General features: G+C 36.6%; 1 protein-coding gene across 8 annotated transcripts in view; it reads right to left on the bottom strand.

The window, feature by feature from the left end:
• Window positions 1-2,635: 2,635 nt before the first annotated feature.
• adgrb1a (adhesion G protein-coupled receptor B1a) overlaps window positions 2,636-20,799 on the bottom strand; it is a 151,187-nt gene continuing 133,023 nt past the window's right edge. For 7 of the 8 annotated variants that reach the window (XM_039736403.1, XM_039736400.1, XM_039736409.1 and 4 more), the window contains 8 exons: window positions 18,894-19,065; window positions 17,837-17,932; window positions 16,197-16,236; window positions 13,437-14,101; window positions 7,476-7,511; window positions 6,860-6,964; window positions 5,665-5,718; window positions 2,636-4,643 (listed from right to left, as the gene is read on the bottom strand). In XM_039736403.1, the coding sequence (XP_039592337.1) occupies window positions 4,446-4,643; window positions 5,665-5,718; window positions 6,860-6,964; window positions 7,476-7,511; window positions 13,437-14,101; window positions 16,197-16,236; window positions 17,837-17,932; window positions 18,894-19,065 (1,366 nt within the window). In that variant the 3' untranslated portion in view covers window positions 2,636-4,445. The remainder of the gene's footprint in view (window positions 4,644-5,664; window positions 5,719-6,859; window positions 6,965-7,475; window positions 7,512-13,436; window positions 14,102-16,196; window positions 16,237-17,836; window positions 17,933-18,893; window positions 19,066-20,799) is intronic. The other variant, XM_039736406.1, reaches the window with a different exon arrangement.

Genomic DNA, 20,799 nt, shown 5'->3' on the forward strand with positions numbered 1-20,799 from the left:
CATAGGAGTTCAATAGAGGGAACATCATAGAAACTTGTAATTTTACATTTACATTTTACATGATATCAAAGGTTCAATTATTCAAGAAGCCATCGAGTATATCAGGCATCTCAAACTCTAGTCCTGGAGGGCCGCAGTGGCTGACGGTTATCATTCTAACACTTTTCTTAATTAGTGACCTGTTTTGTTCTGCTAATTAAATTCTTTTGAATTAATTTGAATTGACTTGCTCTTCAAGACTGAGATCCCTTAATTGTTTCTTTTTCCTTAATTAGCATCGAAACAATAATGAGATACAAAATGAACCATAACATGTGTCAGTCATACAATATCTGCAAATAAAAAGGGTGGAGGTCTCAGGAATGTTGATTTGCTCAGGTCCCCAAAACATTTTAACAGTGCTCTTAGAAAACTGAAGAAAAAATCAACAATTTTGAACATGTCTGCTATTGCACATTGAAAGCAGCAACAAGCCATGGAATTAAAGAGCGGGTTTAATTAACAACAAGAATCGGCACCTAATTAAGCAATTGGTTGGAGTGAAATTGGTTGGAGTTTCAGGCGCTGACTTAGTTGGTCTTTTGTTGGCTCACTCACTTCACATTTCATTTCTGTTTAAGGAAAGAAATGAAGCAATTCAGAGGAATGATGAAGAAATTCAGGGGAACAAATCTTAAAAAACAAGTCAATTAAAATGAACTCAAAAGAAGTTAATTTGCAGCAAACACAGGTCACTAATTCAGAAAAGGGTTAGAATGAAAACCTGCAACCACTGCAGCCCTCCAGGACTGGAGTCTGAGATCTCTGCAGTAGATTAGTGTTTGATTAAACAAGTCTTTGTGAAACCACAGTAAACCAGTAAATACAAAGAAACAGCATTAATGGTTTCAACCCAGCAAGGAATTAAACAGTTATGGAATCCAATTATACATAAACAGAACATATCCTTGGCTCATGAGAGCAGACAAATTGAATAGTTAGCAGAAGTGGGGTAGATGATGGATGGGACCCTTGAATTTTGGCTAACAATGACAAAAAGGTCAACATTTAAAAAATGCATAAATATTTGCTTTCTTAACTTAACCCATTATACAAATATACCCTGGCCACTTCAGGTACTTCATCTAGTATTAAAATAATGTTAAGCACCTCTGCTACTCTGCATTGTAGTCCAGCTTGCTTTGTGGGCTCCTTCTGACTTTTATCATTTATCCTTCCATCACCTAATCCACATAAATGTTTGATGGAGCCTATACTGAGTACCAGGCAAGAAGCAGGTGTGGGCAGGGGTGGGTTAAAACTAACATTTGAATGTATTTTTTTTTTTATATATTTGCTTGGATGTTCAGAGTGAAAGTCTATATATAAATTCAATGAATTTTTGTTGACCGCACAGCTTCCATGTGCCGCTGTGTTCTTCCATTCCATTAACTCCTTTCCTGCATTTAGGGTGTAAACACACTAGGCACATTTGTTCTGTACTCTGCCCAAGTGTCCCTACTCCCCCACTGGCCTGCACTCACACTGTGCTTAATGTTCTGGGCCTGGGCCCGCTTTCATCATGACCATGTAACTTCGTCTAAAGCCAAAACAAAACCTGAACATGGAGCGACAGCATGCATGTCAAAATGATTTTATTTATTTTGCAATTCTCTTAAAACAGATTTTTTTAACGAGTGTGCAATGCAGCGTTTTGCTACAAGTACGAGAAAATTTTTATTGTCATAAATGATGTTAAGGGAGGAATTTGCAGCTTTTCTTGCCAACTATAATTCATGTTCACGTGTAAGATGAGAATAAAAACCTGTTTTTAACTCAAAAGATATTGAATGAAATGAGAATTGCACTATCCGACTTGTCGCATCATTGATGTCATGTCTGTTTTCCGTGCATGGGCACATTTAGCGATCACACTGTTCCTGAATGCTACTGAACCATGCTTGGGCCCACTCCTTCCAAGCAGACCAGGGCACAGTAAAGTTGACCTGGCATGGAGAAATCACACTAGTCAAACGAACTAGACTTCGTGGGGTTACATGCGGACAAATGTGCTTGGGCACTGAACGAATTACCAGTGTGTGTACACCCTTAAAGTAATTCCAATTTTCATCAGTGTCCCTGCCCTGTGAAACCAGAAAAATATCTGTAGATCATCTCTGGGTTTTCTCATGCAGACAATCCCTAGAAACATTAATCCTTACAGTCGAGACACTGTACATTGTGAAACTTCCCCTGTTCTGTATAGTAGGTGTAAGTTGGAAGTTTAAATGAAAAACTGGAACTCTTATTTTAGGTATGATACTTCTGTTAGCTACAATGATGAAATATTTTAATTAAGAATATCAGACAGAGTTTAACAGTCAAATTTTGGAAGCTACAACAGTACTCAGTGACTAACTAATGTTCATGGTTTTAACTTCCCTTACTGCCAATGGACTAAGGAGGTACGGTGGAATATGGGAAATGTGGTCTCTCTGACATTTTATTCATTAGTCCTATGTTGTTTTGCAGTAGCTTTTAATAAAGTAAATGGAGTTGAATTTTGATAAAATTGACTAAATCTGATACAAAAAGTGACACATTTTGTCACATTATTTTCACAGTTGAGGCTTTCACTAAACACGATTGCAGCGTATTAATTTATAGAATTTTGTTTTATTAGAAATGACACATTCATCTTGTGCTCTGAAAATTGTACACAAACCAACAAAGAAATAAAAAATAGATGAAAAAATTCAGAGGAACTCAGGTGTTCAAGTTGGAAAGGTGGAAGAGAATATGTTGACACTGATAATAAAACTCACATTATTACAGTGTTTACAAGAAGTAAGCAAAATTGAAATAAAAAATGAAAACAAAAACTAACAAAAAAAAATAACCTGCAGCACAGTATAAAGATATTTATCAGATAAAATTCATTCTGTGTGATTCTGTAATTACAATAATGTACAACAGGGCACCTGGGGCCTTGTGCTTTCATTCATGTGCAAACAAAACTCTGACAAATTTATCACAGTTTTTATATATTTATATATAAGTATTTATTTTGTTCTGTCTACCATTTGGAAATTTTTAAAACTTCATTTTCTATAATACACAACATGACAAAAATATGCCATTATTATTAAAATTATGAATGCAATATGCTTGTATATCAAGCAACCAACAGATCAAATCTTTTCACTTGATTCCAATAAGACTCTTTGAAATATGTGTATATATATATATATATATATATATATATATATATATATATATATATATATATTTCTATAATTCTTTTTCTCAGTCTATTAGTGAAAGGTTGTTATAGTTCATTTCTAGAGGTGTGAGGACCTCAAAGCCACTGCACGGGACACACTGCAAGAAGACTGAGTATTTGGCTTCCCTGTGTCCATTTGTGCCTTGCAGGTGATCTGCAAGACCCAGTCTTGAGCTGAAGTGGTAAAGATTAGGTAACAGTCTGTTTGTTTGTACCATTCCCATTCACCATGTGGAAAATAACTGGCCTTCCAGGTTTCTGCCCCTGACCTACACTGACTTTTTCTGAAGCAATCTGAAAGTAATGGGAACAATACTCTTGACTTACATTGGCTTATGGCTTCTAGTGGCTCTAAAGACCATCCTTAGGCAGAGGAAGTTATGAACTTCACCCATCTTGTAATGACAGACTGTCCCTGTTCTCCGGTTTGTTTCTGCTGCTCTTGTATCATGTGAGTAACTGGAGGTAACTAGCCACTCTTACAGTTTCTCTCTGAGATCTGTTTCTTCATGCAAGGTGTTTGTCCATATATTTACTGTTGGCCAAACTGAAGCCATTTATTATCCAGTCAGTAAGGGTGAGGGGCCAATCCTGGGCTGGGTTCTCTGTGGCAATGATCCACTGGTGATGGAAAGTAGGGGGCTTCAGCTGCCTGGTAAATCTGAAATTATGGTTTACCTCCAAAGTTAATATCCAATCACAAGTCACAAGACAGTGCGTACCTTTGGCTGTACGTCTTGACTGAAAGTGAAGGCATGTTATATGTGGCTGCCACTTGTTGCTACTGCTGCTGCTTCAGTCCCAGAGAGCCTGAGTCTACTGGGCTACCAGTGCTCTTCTGCCAAAGCTTCTCCTCTTTCTCATATTGGCTCTGTTGATAATAGACTGACTTATTGACATTTTCAACAAGCACTGAAGTTAACAGGTCATACATAAAAGTAGTGGAACCTTGGAAGGTATCTCATCTGCTTTCTTCTCTCAAAGAGATCTGTTTCAGACAATTCCTATAGCAGAGCTGTCACATTTCCAAGCCAAAAGAGAGAGTAGATCCTTCTCTTGTACAAAAACACATCTCCCGCTATGAAACAGTATCACTATTGGAGCCGTAATTTCAAAGGCAACTTTCTTTTTAAAGAAAAGCAAAATCATAAGAACAGAAAATTCTTCTGAGAGTTGCCACGGGTCAGACTTCAGTCTGCAGATCTATGATTTCTTGGCCAACAAGGGGAAGAGTGGCCACAGCCTTTTCCCATTCCACTGATTTCATCTCCAGTGGAGAGGCCTGTAAAGTCTCAAGGTCCTTGCGAACCCATGATGGAGGAGAATGTGTCTTCCGAATGCCTTCCCAGGCTCGTTTATTCGGTGTTTGCTGTTTCTCTTGCTGCAAAACAGAAAATGAGTATACTTTTAAAACACTGCATCTTACAAACATAAATCAATGAGTTGTTGAAAAATTTTAAATAATAGTTTGTGAAATGATTAAATAAAAATATTGTATTAAGAAAGTCCTTTACTACCCTTTCTGTGCCCCTCAGAAATGCAATGAGAGGTTGCTAGAAGGAAAAAAGGAGATTCTGAAGGGAAACTGGAAGAAGGTTCTATGGCCCAATGAATCCAAAATCAAATACATGGCACATTATCATAAACTCACCATCCTCACCATGAAGGATAGTGGTGGCAGCATCATGCTGTGCAGATGCTTCCCTGCAGCAAGCCCTGGAAGATTTGGGAGGATACAGGGTAAAATGAATGCAGCAAAATAAAGGGAAATCTAGGAGGAAAACCTGATGCAGTCTACAAGGAACATGTGCCTTCAGAGAAGATTTATTTATCAACATGACAAAGAATCCAAGCATAACACCAAAGCTACGTACATAGGAATTGCTTAAAAACAACAATGTTAGAGTGCAAATCTCGATCAAATTGAGAATACATGGTTGGAAAAGGTTGTTCACTCAGAATTCCCATGCAATCTGAAAGTGTCTGAGCAGTTTTATAAAGAAGACTGGAGAAACTATGCAATGTCCAGATGTGCAAAGCTGATGCAAAAGTGTCCACAGACTTAAGGCTGTCACTGTTGCCAAATTTGCATCTCGGAAAAACTGACTTTAAGGGGTGAGTACTTATGCATTCAATTATTTTTTGCTTTATATTTATAATTGGGTTACATTACTTTGCAGAGACCTGTTTTCGCTTTGACATTAAATCCACTGTAATTCAATGTTCTGTAATAATAATAATAAAATGTGAAAACTTTCAAGGGGGCTGAATACTTTACTATAGACACTGTATATTGTAACAGACTCGCCATTTTCAACAGCTGGCGGTGCAGTGAGGAAAGAGGTGGAAGCTATCTAACTGTTCATGGAAATCCATTTTATTTTTTCCTAAAAGACACTCACACTGTGGTTGGTCTTGTCGCTTCCTCCTGAAGAAACACTCCACCTTTTTACAGACTGAAAATAGAAAAGCAATGATTTACTGGATGAACACATAGATAGATAGATAGACAGATATCTAAACACACACCAGAAAGACAAAAATGTAACAAAATTGCAAAGAAAGAAAATCTGACTTAGCAGAGGCATATTGCTATTGGTATAAAGGAGGCCCAGCAGCATTTTTTGACACACTGTTGCTGAATAATTTGATGGCTGAAAGTACTCGGTGATAAGTGTGTCAGAGAAAGGATGTGCAGCACTATTCATAATGGCACTCAGGTTTGTTTTAATACACCTCTTCACTACTACCTCCAGGGAGTTGAGAGTACATCCCATAACTGAACCTGCCCTTTACTTGTTGATTCAGTGAGGCTTTCTTGCAGTGATGTTACTGGGCACACACAGCACAGCATGAAAAACCACACTGGCCATCACAGTTGTAGAATAGTTGAAGGCTGTCATTACCCACATTAAGGAACACAAGTTTCCTAAGAAAAAGGAGCCTGCTCTGTACATTCATATATAGTTCCCCTGTGTTATGAGACCTACCCAGACTGTTATTGATGTGGACCCTTCAAGTACTTGTAGGAGTGGACCACCTCTACATCCCTGAATAGTTAATGGACAATGAGGCTGTTTGGTGCAGCAGATGTCAATAACTAATTCCTTATTACAATGTAGAATGTCATGTTTGTCTTAGACTGCCTTAGATTGTAGAATGTAATGCAAGTATAACTCTGCAAGATTGGCCTGTTGATAAAACAGGTAATCCTGCGAGTACATAAGATAGCCTATAACTCTTTGGCCTACCCCATAACCCTTCTGCCTCAGACACCATAAAACGAGAAGGCCTGGGAAGGTGGAGACTCAGTTTGAACCCTGCCATCAACGAGAACACAGCTCTTGTAGAGAGAACTTTACTTTTGCAAGGCTGATGAGATTCATTCCAGTTTTCCTCAGCCTTCATCTGGTAGCAGCTTATATTTTGATGGACAATTGTACTTCCATGAAAACCATATAATTTAAGGTAATGTGTCACAAACACACACACACTTCCCTGAAGCATCCTCCTAAAGTCTGAACTCCTCAAAATTTTTATTTTGGAAAATTGTTTTTGCCCTACTGTTTCTCATTTTAATCTTAGCAATATCTTTACCTTGCCATCCACAGGAGGCGATTCTCTCTCTTTCTCTGAATGCTGGAGTTTCCTGTTCAAGTCTTGGAACATGTCTTGGTGGCGTTTCCTAGTATGCATAATTTTCTGTACAAGACAAGGTAAAAAAAGTATGTTATCAGTATCTGGAATGCTTACCTTTTTGAATCTAATCACAATACTCCATGATCCACAGGTCATCTAAAAACCCCAGACATTTGTTGCAATCATCAGCCCATGGAGGTCTATTTATGCTATCAAACATGAAAATGTGGCACTATCTTCAAACATACAAGGAATGAGTAACTGGGCATGTTTTGTGGAACATAAGCTGTGCTTCATGAAGAACAGGTTGACTTAAAGGTGGTTGTGACAAAATATGAAATAACATCTGAAACAAAGCCATTAAAACAGAGGGCTATTTTAATAAGTACTAACATGCAATACAAAAAAAGTCTTAATAAAACATCAGAAAAACAGAAACTGCTATATGATCACAGCAGGAGTAACTGTTAATCCGTTACTACTTTTTACTCATTACATAGATAAAAAAAATTGTACAAAATGTGACAAATATTACAAAAATGTCTAACACTAAATTAATGATTAATTAAATTACCTCAAAATCTAATTCAGCATACCGTGACTTTCGCCTCTAGAATTAGAAACAAAAACAAAAGCATCTTTGTTAATATCATGCATTCAATGGAGAAGGTAGATATCACTCTATTACAACTTTAAGGAGTGTTTCAATTGCTATAATTCAAAGTATAGCGGATATCTCTCCTTGCTTATGCTTTACATTTACCTGAATGCTAGTCAGTTTTCTCTCAAAGCAGCTTAAATACTGAGATACTAACCATATTTTTTCATTTCAATGAAAACAGCCTACTACACACTTTTGTAAGCTGGATTGGGTAAAAGACCAGATAGTGTAAATGAAGAGGCTGTTGACTATGAAGATGTCGATCTAAGCGGTTCTAACAAATGTGTAAAAAAGTCATGCTATGCAGACACATGCACCAATCCATTCCTGTTTTGTATATGTTATCGAATACCTATATACATTACCCATTATGAATGCAGGGAAAATGCAGCAAATAATTTTAAATCATAAGTGTGTCATTTGTTCTAATGACAGTGATACAAGGAATACAAAATATAATTTAGTATAACCTGAAGAAAACCCGTATCAGTGCCCTGAATGACATTCAAGAAATTGTTCAATTGTACATTTTGTTCTCACATGTATTTTATGTGGAGAGCATTCAAAGAATACACTGAGCCATTTGAACTGATTTTATTCTTGATTTGCTCAAGGTTTGTAAAATGAGGTCTATATGTTTAAGCTGAGTTGGAGCCATTACTAAATATCTGACTGACTAATTTTTATTAAGGCACTCAATAGTGCATACTGTTGTTGCTAAGGCGGCCAGCCCCCTTATGCATTTTGGTTTTTTATTACTGAAAAATAGTGAGGCTACTGTTCTATCAAGAATCCATTATATAAATCATATTTAGACTAGTTGTAGGGTCACAGGCAGTCAAAGCCCCAACATGCACAAGGCATGAACTAGCTTCTGTGAGTAGCTACTATGTGGCAAGTAAAAATGTATGTCCTATAGACACCACATCCTTGCTCATACCACATTACATGCTCTTGATTTAAAAATTCTCCTAAGACGATTTGCCATTTTCCTTGTCATTTCTTATGTCATTCTATTTGTTTTAACGACCCAGAGCAAATTTTATGCATACTTTCAAACTTAAAAGTACTAAGATACCCTGCGATTTGATTTTAATTTATTAGTAATCTTGTGGAAGTGCATGAACATCAAAAACAAGTTGAAATGTTTTACATGATATTTCAAAACAGTATATTGATATTAATTTATACAAGGTCTTAGTTTATTCATAAACTATAATTTTTATTCAGTGGCATATTTACAGATTAAAATGCATAAATGTGAACGTTTTCCTTTCTTCTTTGCAATTTAATATAGCACACCATATTTCAATTTCTTAATATTGCTAAGTGTATTGTTAGAGTAGAAATGTACAAAAGATATCATGCAAAGTAAACAATCTAAGCTAGCATTAGTGAGGAAAGAGGTGGAAGCTATCTAACTGTTATGTTAGCATTTCTTTTCTCAAACAAAGTGCAGCTCATGACTTGTCACTTGCTCTACAGGACACTTCAAGATGACAAGTGCATTAGTAATGTTCAAAGCATGAAGAGGACCATTATTAGTGGCAAGGATGACTCTAGGGGTCCTTTCACATTCACATATAAACCTTTTGTTTTTTTGTCTGTTGTAAAAAATGTTTCCTAATGACACATAGGCTCTGCACTCTGGCAGATTAAATAGCCTGGAAAAGAACTTTCCTAACTGGATTGTTTTCCGTGAAATAAGTAACTATGCTTAAGTCGAAGACACTGCACATTTCAATGTCTTCAATAGCAAACCATATAAAAGGTCATTGATTAAACTGAACAATAAGTATTATAATTTGTAAAGGGATGCATCAATTTATTAGATGATCATCTGATGATACTCCCTATTTTAACAATGTTGAGATATAGCACTTGTCAACTACTGTGGCTCCTGGTTTTAGTTTTATATATTTATTTAATACCTATTCTACTTAAAACTACTTAAGTCAGACAGATTAAGACATCTCTAATAGCTGTGAGTCTTCTTCAGTTAAAAAGAAGATCCATGGCATTAACAAAAATGCTTTAATAGGAGGGTCCAAGCATATAAGTGATAAATGGGAATACTATTTTGAACTGTCAATAGAATACCATGCTTCCACTACCAATTGTCTCATGTGTCTGTACCCAAAATGCTCTTGTGTTTCTAAGTCTATTTATTTTCAAATCAAATTCTCTTTAAGTATGGGTAGCACTTGTGATATAGTGGGTCCACAGCTAGTGGCCATTTTAATAAATAAATAATGAACAAGATCATGCTGGGGAGTGGGAGCAGGTGCAAGCAGTCTGGTGAAGACACCCTGTCTCTGGTTTGTGCGAGGCAGTCAGCCATCTGTACATTGCCTAGCCTGCATGTGTGGGCAGTCTGATTGGCTTATTATCAGCCCGGGGAGGCAATCAGGCTATCATACCTGCAACAGCTCCCCAGCCTATAAAGGGGAGCGTAAGAAAGAGAGACAAGAAAAAAGAAACAGAACAAAAGAGAGAGGGAGTTAAAGGACAGAGAGAAAGGCAGGACCAGTAGCAAGCCAGTGATTAGAGTGGAAGCAGGCAGACAAGAATGGTGCCCCAGAAAGTAGCAAGTGGCCAGTGCTCAGGAGGGGGCAACAGGATCACTCCTGCTGAACAGCTAGGAGCAGGACTGATTGTTACGCTCAGGAGGATCCTCTCATCAAGTGGTGCCTGTGACTGGCAGCGGTGGGAGGACGGCACGCTTTTACCGGGTGGAGCCTGGATTGGCAGCGGTGGGTACAGGAGCAGGGTCTGGTGGATCCCTGTTGATTAGGCAGCGGGGACAGGGGCCAGTTTTGAAGGATGTCTGCACCTGTTGGTGGACATCTCTCTGTGCTGCAAAGTCCGAAAAGGATAAGCCGGAGAAGCATCGATTTTAAAAGTGAAGCACCAGAGATGAGAATTTTAAAGACTCTTGCCTGAATTTTAACTTCATTGTTATGGATTAGTTATTTATTGGATTTTAACCTCCACTGTACACTCATTTTATGGATTATTTATTGATTTTGTTTGAGCACTGCACTTTGGACACTATTTGAATTTGTTTTTTATAATTTAAAAGCACTTGCACTTTTAACCATCCCCTTGCTTCATCTGTGTTTTGTCCTCATCTGCCATGTTCATCCGGTTATGTTATTCACGGTGTTGGGTTCAAGAGGCTCTCATTATGGAAGAGGGAGCAAGGAGCTGACCCACATCATCAGAGCACTGGGCAGATAGAAATAATCAAATCTGAAAGGTGTCTCAGTATATTATTAAGCACAGTGATTCACACTGCACTCTTAGCAATGAACATACACAAATATTAACACTGTGACATTGACAGTTATTTAAATTGGTCCTATATCAAAATAGTATCTATTGAGCTGAACTGAAAATTTTTCCCTCTGTATTGGCCATAGCATTCTTGCTGAATCTCTCTGTACTCATTCCTAGAAAAGGAAAGCACATGTTCAGGCTTGTGTTATCAGTTGAAAAGTGGTAATTCATTTGTGAAATAATACAATCACGATTGTTATATGATACAATTAAAAAAAACAGAGTTTTTTGGAAAAAGATGCTGTAATGTAATGGGATCAATCTCTAATACACCCATAAATTTATCAGACTGTGCTCTCCGTCTTCCATTCATTTTTACAATTTGCTGTGGAAAATGGCTCTTAAAGAAATAAAATCTGGATTATTTGGGGAGGTATGCTGCAAGATGTGTAAATGAGTAATTAACACGGGTACATGTAACAGTCCAATGATTTCAACTATAGCCATAAGTTTGATTTATATGGACAAAGCAGAACATCAGTGCTGTAGTAAGTCTTGTTGCCCCAAAACATTTGTAACAGAGCTTGATTTCCAGCCTGCTTACTACAGTATATGTGTAGAAACTTCACATTCTTCCTGCTTAATTTCTCTGTGCACTCTGGTTTCCTTTCAGAACTTAAAGAGATAAACATTATTTGTATTATTTCAGTATAAATGAACTGAAATATGTGTACATGCAAATATTCCCTTTTAATTGAATCCATTCACATCAGTGGTTGTTTACTAGCTTGAGCTAGATTCTGCAATTATTCCACAACTTTGTTGTGGAGAAAACAGGTCCACAAATGGGATGGATGGGTGTGGATGGGTTTAAGGGGGGCATAAAAAGATTATGTGTTTATAGACATAAATATTTCAGTAGCAACTCTGACCAAGAGATTTGAATTGTTTTTATAAAATTATAATTATGTACAGTATTTAGTATATTTTAGTATATATAAAATGCATTGTCAGGGATGCAAGGGGGCAACAACCTGGCCAGGACGCCGTGAGGGACCGGATGTGGGTCTGCGCCCACCCTGGATCACGTGAGGGCCGCCATCCTGGTTGCTTTGGGGGCCATGGGTTGAGGGCATGGAAGCCCCACCCTGTAGGGGCCCTTGGTCACTGCCAGGAGGCGCCCCAATGCCTTGGGGACCTGTTACCTCAGCACTTCCGCCACACCAGGAAGTGCTGGGGGGAAGATTAAGGAGGCTGGGGCGTGACCTACGGGGGAGTGTCGGAAACCACCTGGAGCTCATCCGGGAGTGTATAAAAGGGGCCGTCTCCCTTCATTCAGGGCTGGAGTCGGGTGGAAGAAGGACAAGGCACGAGAGAAGTGTGGAGGCAGCCCGAAGAAAAGGCATTTGTGTGGCCAGGACTGTGTGTTGGGGTATTTGTGCACTAAATGGACTGAGTCTGTGTGACTTTGTTGTGTAAATAGTTGTGTAAATAAACGTGTGGTGGTGAAAAACAACATATCCGCCTGTCTGTGTCCGGGTCGGCTCCACAGCATTAATTACTTCTTTTTCCCCACCATTTATAGTACCATATTGAATCTTAATGCATTTCACTGGGATTTTTGCTATTGACTATAAAGCTACCTGCGAATTTTATTTTAAACATGTATGCTGTTTTTGAGCATGCTCAGTGTTTGCTGTGGATCCCATCAAATACTACAAAATGAATGTCATGAACAATTAACAAATGAATGACTATTATTAAAAATTGTGTATATTAGATCTTGTCTAAGTTTACTAAAACGTATGACACATAGAAGGGTATGAGATAAAGTGGGACATCATCTCATGGTCCGATGAGGCCAAAATTGACTTTTAGAACATAATGACTTTTAGAACATAATGCCAAGCATTATTTGGCTCAGGCATCACCATGTGAAAAATGGCACTGTAAAATACATGGCAGCACAATACAAAAGGGATGGTTTTTTGTGTTAAAACATAGAAGCATCCTAAAAAGATAATGCAATACTGATGCAGCAAAGTATAAATAAATCCTGACTGAAACACCACTGCAATCTGAAAGAGACCTGAGACTTAGAAAAAGACAAATCATCTAATGGGAAAATGATCTAAAGCATAATGTAAGAGTGAATGCCCCACAGGACTTTCTTTGCTAGTTTCAAGGCACAGACATCAGTTTAGTTGTGAATATATGTAAGACGTTCACAACCTTGGTTAATTAACAGTCCCTGCAAATTTTGAGGGCACCTAACCAGCATGACAACAAACAGTTAAAGTTTTACAGTAAATGTTCACGCTTTCAGTAATTTATCTAAAAATATTATACACACATACAATTTTTGCCAAATTGCTTCTATCGTAGATTCACTGACAGAGAAGGATGATGGAATTATATGTATCTTTTTTTATTAAGTTACATTATGATTTTTTTTACTTTCATATTACATTATAAAAATATGTATCAGTGAGAAACATCCCAATAAATAAATTCATTGCATTTAGTAATATTACTGGATATTAAAACATTGAAAGGGAATTAAACTGTAGCCACATTTAAACAAAACTATCTCACCTCTAAAGAGCTCATGGAAAGTGTGGAGACAGTCTCGCTCTTTGACATCATTCCTGAATTCCCAGAGTCTGCAGCATCACAACTGTTGGTCATCTGTGACTCACTGGATATATTCTGGACATTTTGCACAGGAGAATCTCTTTCAGAGCAAGACACACTAATGCGATCTGTTGGCAAGGTCTTCAGCCCAAAGCCAGCCACTTGCTCCCCAGCTGATGTATTCAAGTGGATCAGTCTAGTTTGAGGGAGCTGGTCAATGCTGATATTGAACTTAGCTGGATCTTCTTTGGGTTTGGCTCGCAGCGTGGAAGTGTTATTAGGCATTAGTACATAGTTGCTGTTCTCAGGTGCAGAACTGTCCAACTGCTTTCTTGCCATGTCAACATCAAGCTGCTTAAAGAGGTCACCGTCACAGACATAGATGGACTTGGCAGATGGCATTTCACCACTATTCTTGTCTTTTTTCAGAGTTAGTGTATGGCTGGCATAATCTGTCATGTTTTGAAGGTGCATCTTGGTCATGTTGGCAGGGAGGCTGTTGAAATTTGACCCCTTTTGGTGACTGAGCTGTTGTGCTGTTATTTTCTCATCTCCTTGCAGAGAAGACCGCTTGAGAGTGCCTATGACGGAGTTTGATCGGCATGAGAAGACGTCCTTGTTCAGAACTGGTAAAGAGCAAACAGCAAGAGTCGGAGGTCAGGATGAATCCTCCCTCCGGCTCAGCTTTTACACTGAGCACTAGAAGTCTGGAAATACTTTATATCGTGGACTCATTAAACTTTTTATTTTGAAACTTATTTCATTGGTTATGATAAATTATATTATATATATATAGGTATATATATAACAAAGGTACATACAGGAATTAAAAAAGAAATTTGTTTACTCAATAACTAGTATATTCTGCATATTTCCAGTGTTCAGTCTTGCCTTGCCCAGTTCTGATCTTTCCAAGTGCTGTAATATTCCATTACATTATTAATATTAACACATTTCAATTTAAAAATTGGAATAGAATAAGTGAAAAAAATAAAAACTCTGGGTCACTACTACAGCTAAATAAAATAATTGTTATATGTGGCTCATAATATGCATCATTTGGTGCAGCAAAATGTGTTATAATTAATGCAGTATCATGAATAAGACTCCAATTGGTTACAATTTTATATTGGAAAGCTATAATCAACCAAAATGCATTTTCCATATCATTATTTGTTTAATGTATGGAACTTTAACAAATCGCCAAAGATGGACACACATTGACAGCTATAAAGAATGACTGGTAAACATCTTTTGGGGCACAATTTGTATGGCCAGATGCATTTCTGACACCAATCTCCTTTATCTGCTTTTCATGACATGCAAATAAATGGTGACCTTATTCTAACCCCTGGTAAAAACAGTAAACACTGGTTAGGAGAGTCCAAATGAAATACAGAAATGCCAGTGGAAGACTAAGCTGATAACAATTTTAGTAAAAAGTGGAAAACCATTTTATTGAGGATCTGTGCTACAGCATGTGTCACAGAAAACATTTGATCCAAATAAAAGAAATCTTACACACTAGGTTCTAGCATCACGTTACATTATTGTAGGGGATGACACAATATAGATGTCCTAGCAATATCCCTCCATAATACAGCAAATACTAACCAGCTGGTTAAAATGCACAAAATTAAAGTTTTAACTGTGGTAAGCAATATATATTGGAAAAGGTAACTTCGGCTCTCCTTTCCCATTACACTGTTAAAGATTTCACACAAAGTCCCAGCTCAAACATTAGAAAGACCGGGAATCAGACAATTACTGGGTAAGTGGAGAACCAGCAAGATTTGTCACTGCAAAAAGCTTCAGAGAAGGGAAAAAAGCTTGGGAGAGAAAATTCTGAAGTGGAGAAAGGCAGTTGAATTACTTCTGGCAATGAATAAGGAACATGTCTTGATATTTATTAAAGAATATATTCCACAGTCCAAAGACATGCAGATTAGGTGGATTGGTGATTCTAAATTGGCCCTAGTGTGTGCTTGGTGTGTGTGTGTTGTCCTACGGTGGGTTGGCACCCTGCCTGGGATTGGTTCCTGCCTTGTGCCCTGTGTTGGCTGAGATTGGCTCCAGCAGACCCCCGTGACCCTGTGTTCAGATTCAGTGGGTTGGAAAATGGATGGATGGATGGATGATGATTTGTGTGAAAGTTAAACACTATGTTACACTATTTACTACTCAATCTGATTATTTGGACTTGAAGTATAGTTAAAAATAAAATGAAGATTATGAAATATATTCATTATTTGGCTTTAGCATGTGAGAATGTACAGTAACTGTTACCTATCTAGACTGACTAAATTGTTCTGGATTCCAATTTTTAATAGTCATGCAAACACAGAGTACATGATTTAGGAACACCTTAAAAAAGAATACTTGCTAAAAAATACAACATAACACAATGCATATATGTTCATGCAAATAAAACAAAATTAGCAGTACTAGGAGATGGAAAACTTGTAAATGTCACAGCAAATGAAAGAATACACAAATTCACAGCACTGATTGCCAAAAACACAGAACTGGGTGCTAATATTGTAAAGAATGTGATCAGTAAGGATGTAACGATGATAATAACAAAAACCATGCAATATTGACAAATATGATATGAAACAACAGGTATTATAAACACCAATTACAAAATGATTAGAAATATTTTCCAATTCATAAAACATCTAAGCATTCACTAATATCAGTGTTAAAATTATTAAATCTCACCTGATCTGCATGCTATGTCAACATCCTTTTCAAAGTCAGTCTGTAAAAGGAAAATTATATTTTTGTTTCTTTGTTTTGCTTGTGTAACAAAATATACATACTTTTTAACATAATTGTGAAAAATTATGTGTTCAGAAAACAAGAATAATTTAGAGCTCCCTTGATTAATTTAGGAAACACTGAAACTGACTGAGGCACAGAAGATTGTAAAATAAACTTTTATTTGAGAAAATATTTACCATAATTATTTTACCCACAAATTACGTAAGTAGATTGATTGTACATCTTCCTGTTATAACTATTACCATTCTTCACAACTTTAGTTTAACACATTAAAAGTCTTATACACAAAACACTAATGGGGAAATACTGAAAAAACTAAATTAATGAAAATGAATCCAACATGATTTTTGCTACAATCTAGTGCTATATAAATTTTATTTTAATTTTATGGTACTTCCTTGAGAAAATCAAAGGCAAACTAAACACAAGTATGCATCACATTTCTCCAAATACATGTCATTTTTAGTTGAAACGATTAATATTTTATATTTCATACAATACAATTAGGTGAGAGGTAGCATTACAACACACTTAGTAAAATTTAGGTAATATAATTATCTCTAAAGTAGCCATAATGGGACCAACTACATGAAAGGGTTTTTACATGAAATTGCCTACCAGACGCTTATCCTTTCCATAGTCTCCACAGCATGTGAATGCACTATTGAGTTGTGCAGAGCAGCCACATTCTGTGCATGAATTTTAAATTAGTCTTGTGCTTCACAAGACTAAAAGTATAAAAAAAATCTGCCTGGGTGTGCATCTTTCACCTTGCATATAATATATGCATATTCTGATTTTTGGTCACCTTTTGATGCTCCCACTCTTCATATGAATGTTGGGCCTAAAACATGTAATTCTTTGCTATTAACACATTAGCCATATCTTTATTACACATTAATTCAAGCAAAGGGAACAAGATTAAGTCCACTGTTGGGAAGATCTCCTTAGATGAAAGTAGAGGCAGACTGACTTGCAATAGAGCAGAAGTACTATTGTTTTAGAAAAAGAAACTTTCACATATACTGTATTTTAAAAGTCTAATCAAACTGTATACTTAGATCAGTCTTCAACAATTGTGATTAGGCTATAGTTTTTTTATTGAAATGTATAATTATTAAAAGAATGTGCTCCATTATAAGCTAAATGTTAATAATATGTGCACGTATTATTTTCATCATAATAAATCTGTTATTACAACATAAATGAAAAAATAGTTAATCTGTATTTAAACAAGAACATAAGTTTAATTTACTCTATATTAATAAATTGTTTTCTTTTTATATGTTTCTGCTGTTCCAAATCTCCTCCAATCTTTTGTTTTATGAAACCATTTTACATAAACTAATTTCCTGATTACTTTTGGAAAAATTTAATTATGCTCCAATTTGTGTCTATTTCTTATTTACATCCATAAGTTATTGATAAACAATTTACGTGATCTCAAATGCTTTATGAAACTATTCCAGATAAACAAATTTCCTGTCAATTGTTGGATAAATCACTATAAGCAAAACTTGTTTTGTGAGTTTGTCCTCTGTGGCTCAATTTCAAACTGGCTGATAGTAGTCAAATACCATGAGCTGGGCATGTCCATTTTGAAATGATCCACCAGAGTCTCCATTTCCCTCCTCTTGGCGGTCTACTACTCTGCATTTTACTGCATCTTGCACCTGCAATTAAAATGAAAGAAATGAAGGTCTTCAGTAGATAGCTACAAAATATCAGTCAGTTTAGTACTTAATAAAGAAAGAAAAGGGTTAAAACTTTGTTAAAGTAGTGCCTCTACATTTTTTAATACTGTAGAACTACAGTAAATTAAGAGTCTAAATTACATGACAAACTAAGTGGCGAATGCTAATTAATAAAGAAATGGGGATCACCAGTACTTTACATCATAATTTGCCTTATCTGCTTCTATAAAATTCTGCACTGCTGTATAAATTTACTATTAATTAGGCTACTGCTGTATAATTGTACACTCCATGACCAATTCTGCTGAGGAAAGAGGTTAACCAGAGCGGCAGTTTGAGGTGCCTCAACTAAGATGTCTGCCATTGCTTTGCTTCATATAGCTTTCAAGCTGTCAGTGGAGTAAATGACAGCTTTCCACCCTGCTAGCACCATATGGCTGAATGTGTAAATGGGAGATAATGAGGAGCTGTGTGACACAGTGTGATAACATTGCTGTTCGAAAGTGTCTGTAGACTGCAGATGAATTGTTGCTAAGACATGACATCAGAGAAGCACAGCGTTGAATGATAAAACACATTCTTGGCATTAATAAACTGGCCCAACTGAGTAACTGGACCTAGGCCCAGGAGTAAAAGGCATTTTTAAAGGGGTTGGACAACCCATGGATTAACCATGTTGGCTGCAAAAGTCACAGACGGACAGCCCAGCTGAAAGTTAGCAGGGGAATAACTGTCTAAATAATACTGCAGCGTTAATCTGGGCAAATTTACTTGTACTATTATGTTAAACTGACTGAAATTTAATTGATTGACAAAGATTAAACACAGAAATGTTGAAAAAGCATTAGAATAAATGTAGATAAAGGAACAGCTTTTTCATGAAAAGAAAACACAAAATACATGTTTTCAGAAATTCATGCTTAACATTAGCAGCTCCTACCTCTCGCCTCAGGATGCAGTGAACCATGACAATTACAAAGCCTTCAAGAGAATCGAAGACAGCAAACAGGATCTGGAATAGTGCAGAGCGACGATCAGTGATGGCTAACACTGCTGACATCCAGGTTAGTGCAAGCAGTGGCAGGACCACGCAAGAGCTCCACAGTGAGGCCCTGAACAAAGGTGAAGAACAGCAGCGAGAGCTGAGTTATTGCTGAAGAGGGAGATGCAGTTCAACAAGAAGGGCGATCTTACACACCAAGAGTTCTCCACCTGCGAGTATGAATCACAGTTCCTTGCTGCTGCAATAAAACAAAATAGCACCGCAAGATCATGTCATAAGGTAGACACCTCTCTTTGCTGTTGATCACAGGCACAAATGTACAAATGTGCCTGGACCTAAAAGTGTAGATAGAGATTTGTATATAAAACTTACAGAAACGACAATGGCTTCCTGTAAAACAGGCAGGCCATCTTGGACTCAGTCTGCAGTACATTAGCATATCTACATTTCTGACTTGCAGCGTATACTGTTTAACAGTGGAGTCATATCCTTTTTTTTCTTTCTGATTGAAATCTCTGTGAAGGATCGCCCTTTTTGTGCAACAAAAAAAAAAAAAAAATAAGGAGCAAAGAGAAGAAGTGAGTAAACAAAAGGACAACACAAAAGTGAGGAAATGTGAAAAGAAAAAAAAAAACAAAGATAATACGGAGTGATCTCCACATTCCAATTTAGCCACTTAACCACTCAGATGGCCTAACAGTTCTTAATTATTACAAAAGACTCCGAGAAATATTCTGTTTTCCAAAGAGATCCTGGTGGTAGAGGAAACTAAAAAGTAACCTGTTATTATTTTATAAAGGCTCACATTGATCTGTATATATACAAGCCAAGTAATGTCAGCTGCCCTTGTCATGGATTGTTCATTCATTTAAACTTGCTGTCAAGTCTTCATATAACAACTTGTATCTTTGTCTTTGATTAGGTATATTTAAAAGTATATACAATACATTTACAATTTCCAGACTGAATCCTATTTCTCATTGAAATTGTGTTATAGAGTATATATGATTTGAATACATTTGGGCTGCTTTAGCAATGAGTTAGAAAAACAATGATAGATTGTATTCCCTTTTAATAATCTAGTGGTACTCAGAGTAAAACAGCATACTAAATGCAAGATTAGTTGATTCCTAAAAGAAATCACTTCACATATAAATATGGGACTTTATAGTATATTCATTTTAAATTATGGCTGTTAACAGTCCCATGCCAGTAACAATTCAATAGTGCTTAAAATCAGGATTACAGCATGGTTCCACTAAATCTGACTGATATTTAAAGACTGCAAATAAAGACATTTCAAATAAGCTGTGGGAAATCATGCTTAATCAGGGCAAAAGCTGACCGTCCCCTTTCACAACAAAGGGAAAGTGAATGTCACAGGGAGCACATATCAGAAACAACAGATTGTGTCTCTCTGCAAAGGATCTTCAAAACAAGCAGTACTCTACATTAACAGTATAATTTAAATTTTATTGCTAACAGGGTAAAAAAATGTAAGAAATCTGTAACAATTATATGGAACAGCAAAGAAAAGCAGATGTTATCTCAGTTCTAATGTCTTGTCTAAATAAATCACATTGTAAAAAACGTCCACAGCAGCTGAATTTCTTTTAAAAGAACAGATTATTGAATAGATGAAATTTTGCTTTATGCACAGGAATCACAGATTTAAGACGAACACTGTAATCAGACAGGAGTAATCTAGATATGCCCAGCATAAATAAACAAGCTTAAAGAAGAAATCAGTGTTTGACATCCCAAAACTATTATACAAACTATTAATCAAGCAGACATAGATTAAATTAATTTTGTATAGTGTGTTTGTATTGATATGTGAGTA

This window comes from Polypterus senegalus, chromosome 15, assembly GCF_016835505.1.
Source record: "Polypterus senegalus isolate Bchr_013 chromosome 15, ASM1683550v1, whole genome shotgun sequence".
Lineage (NCBI taxonomy): Eukaryota > Metazoa > Chordata > Cladistia > Polypteriformes > Polypteridae > Polypterus > Polypterus senegalus.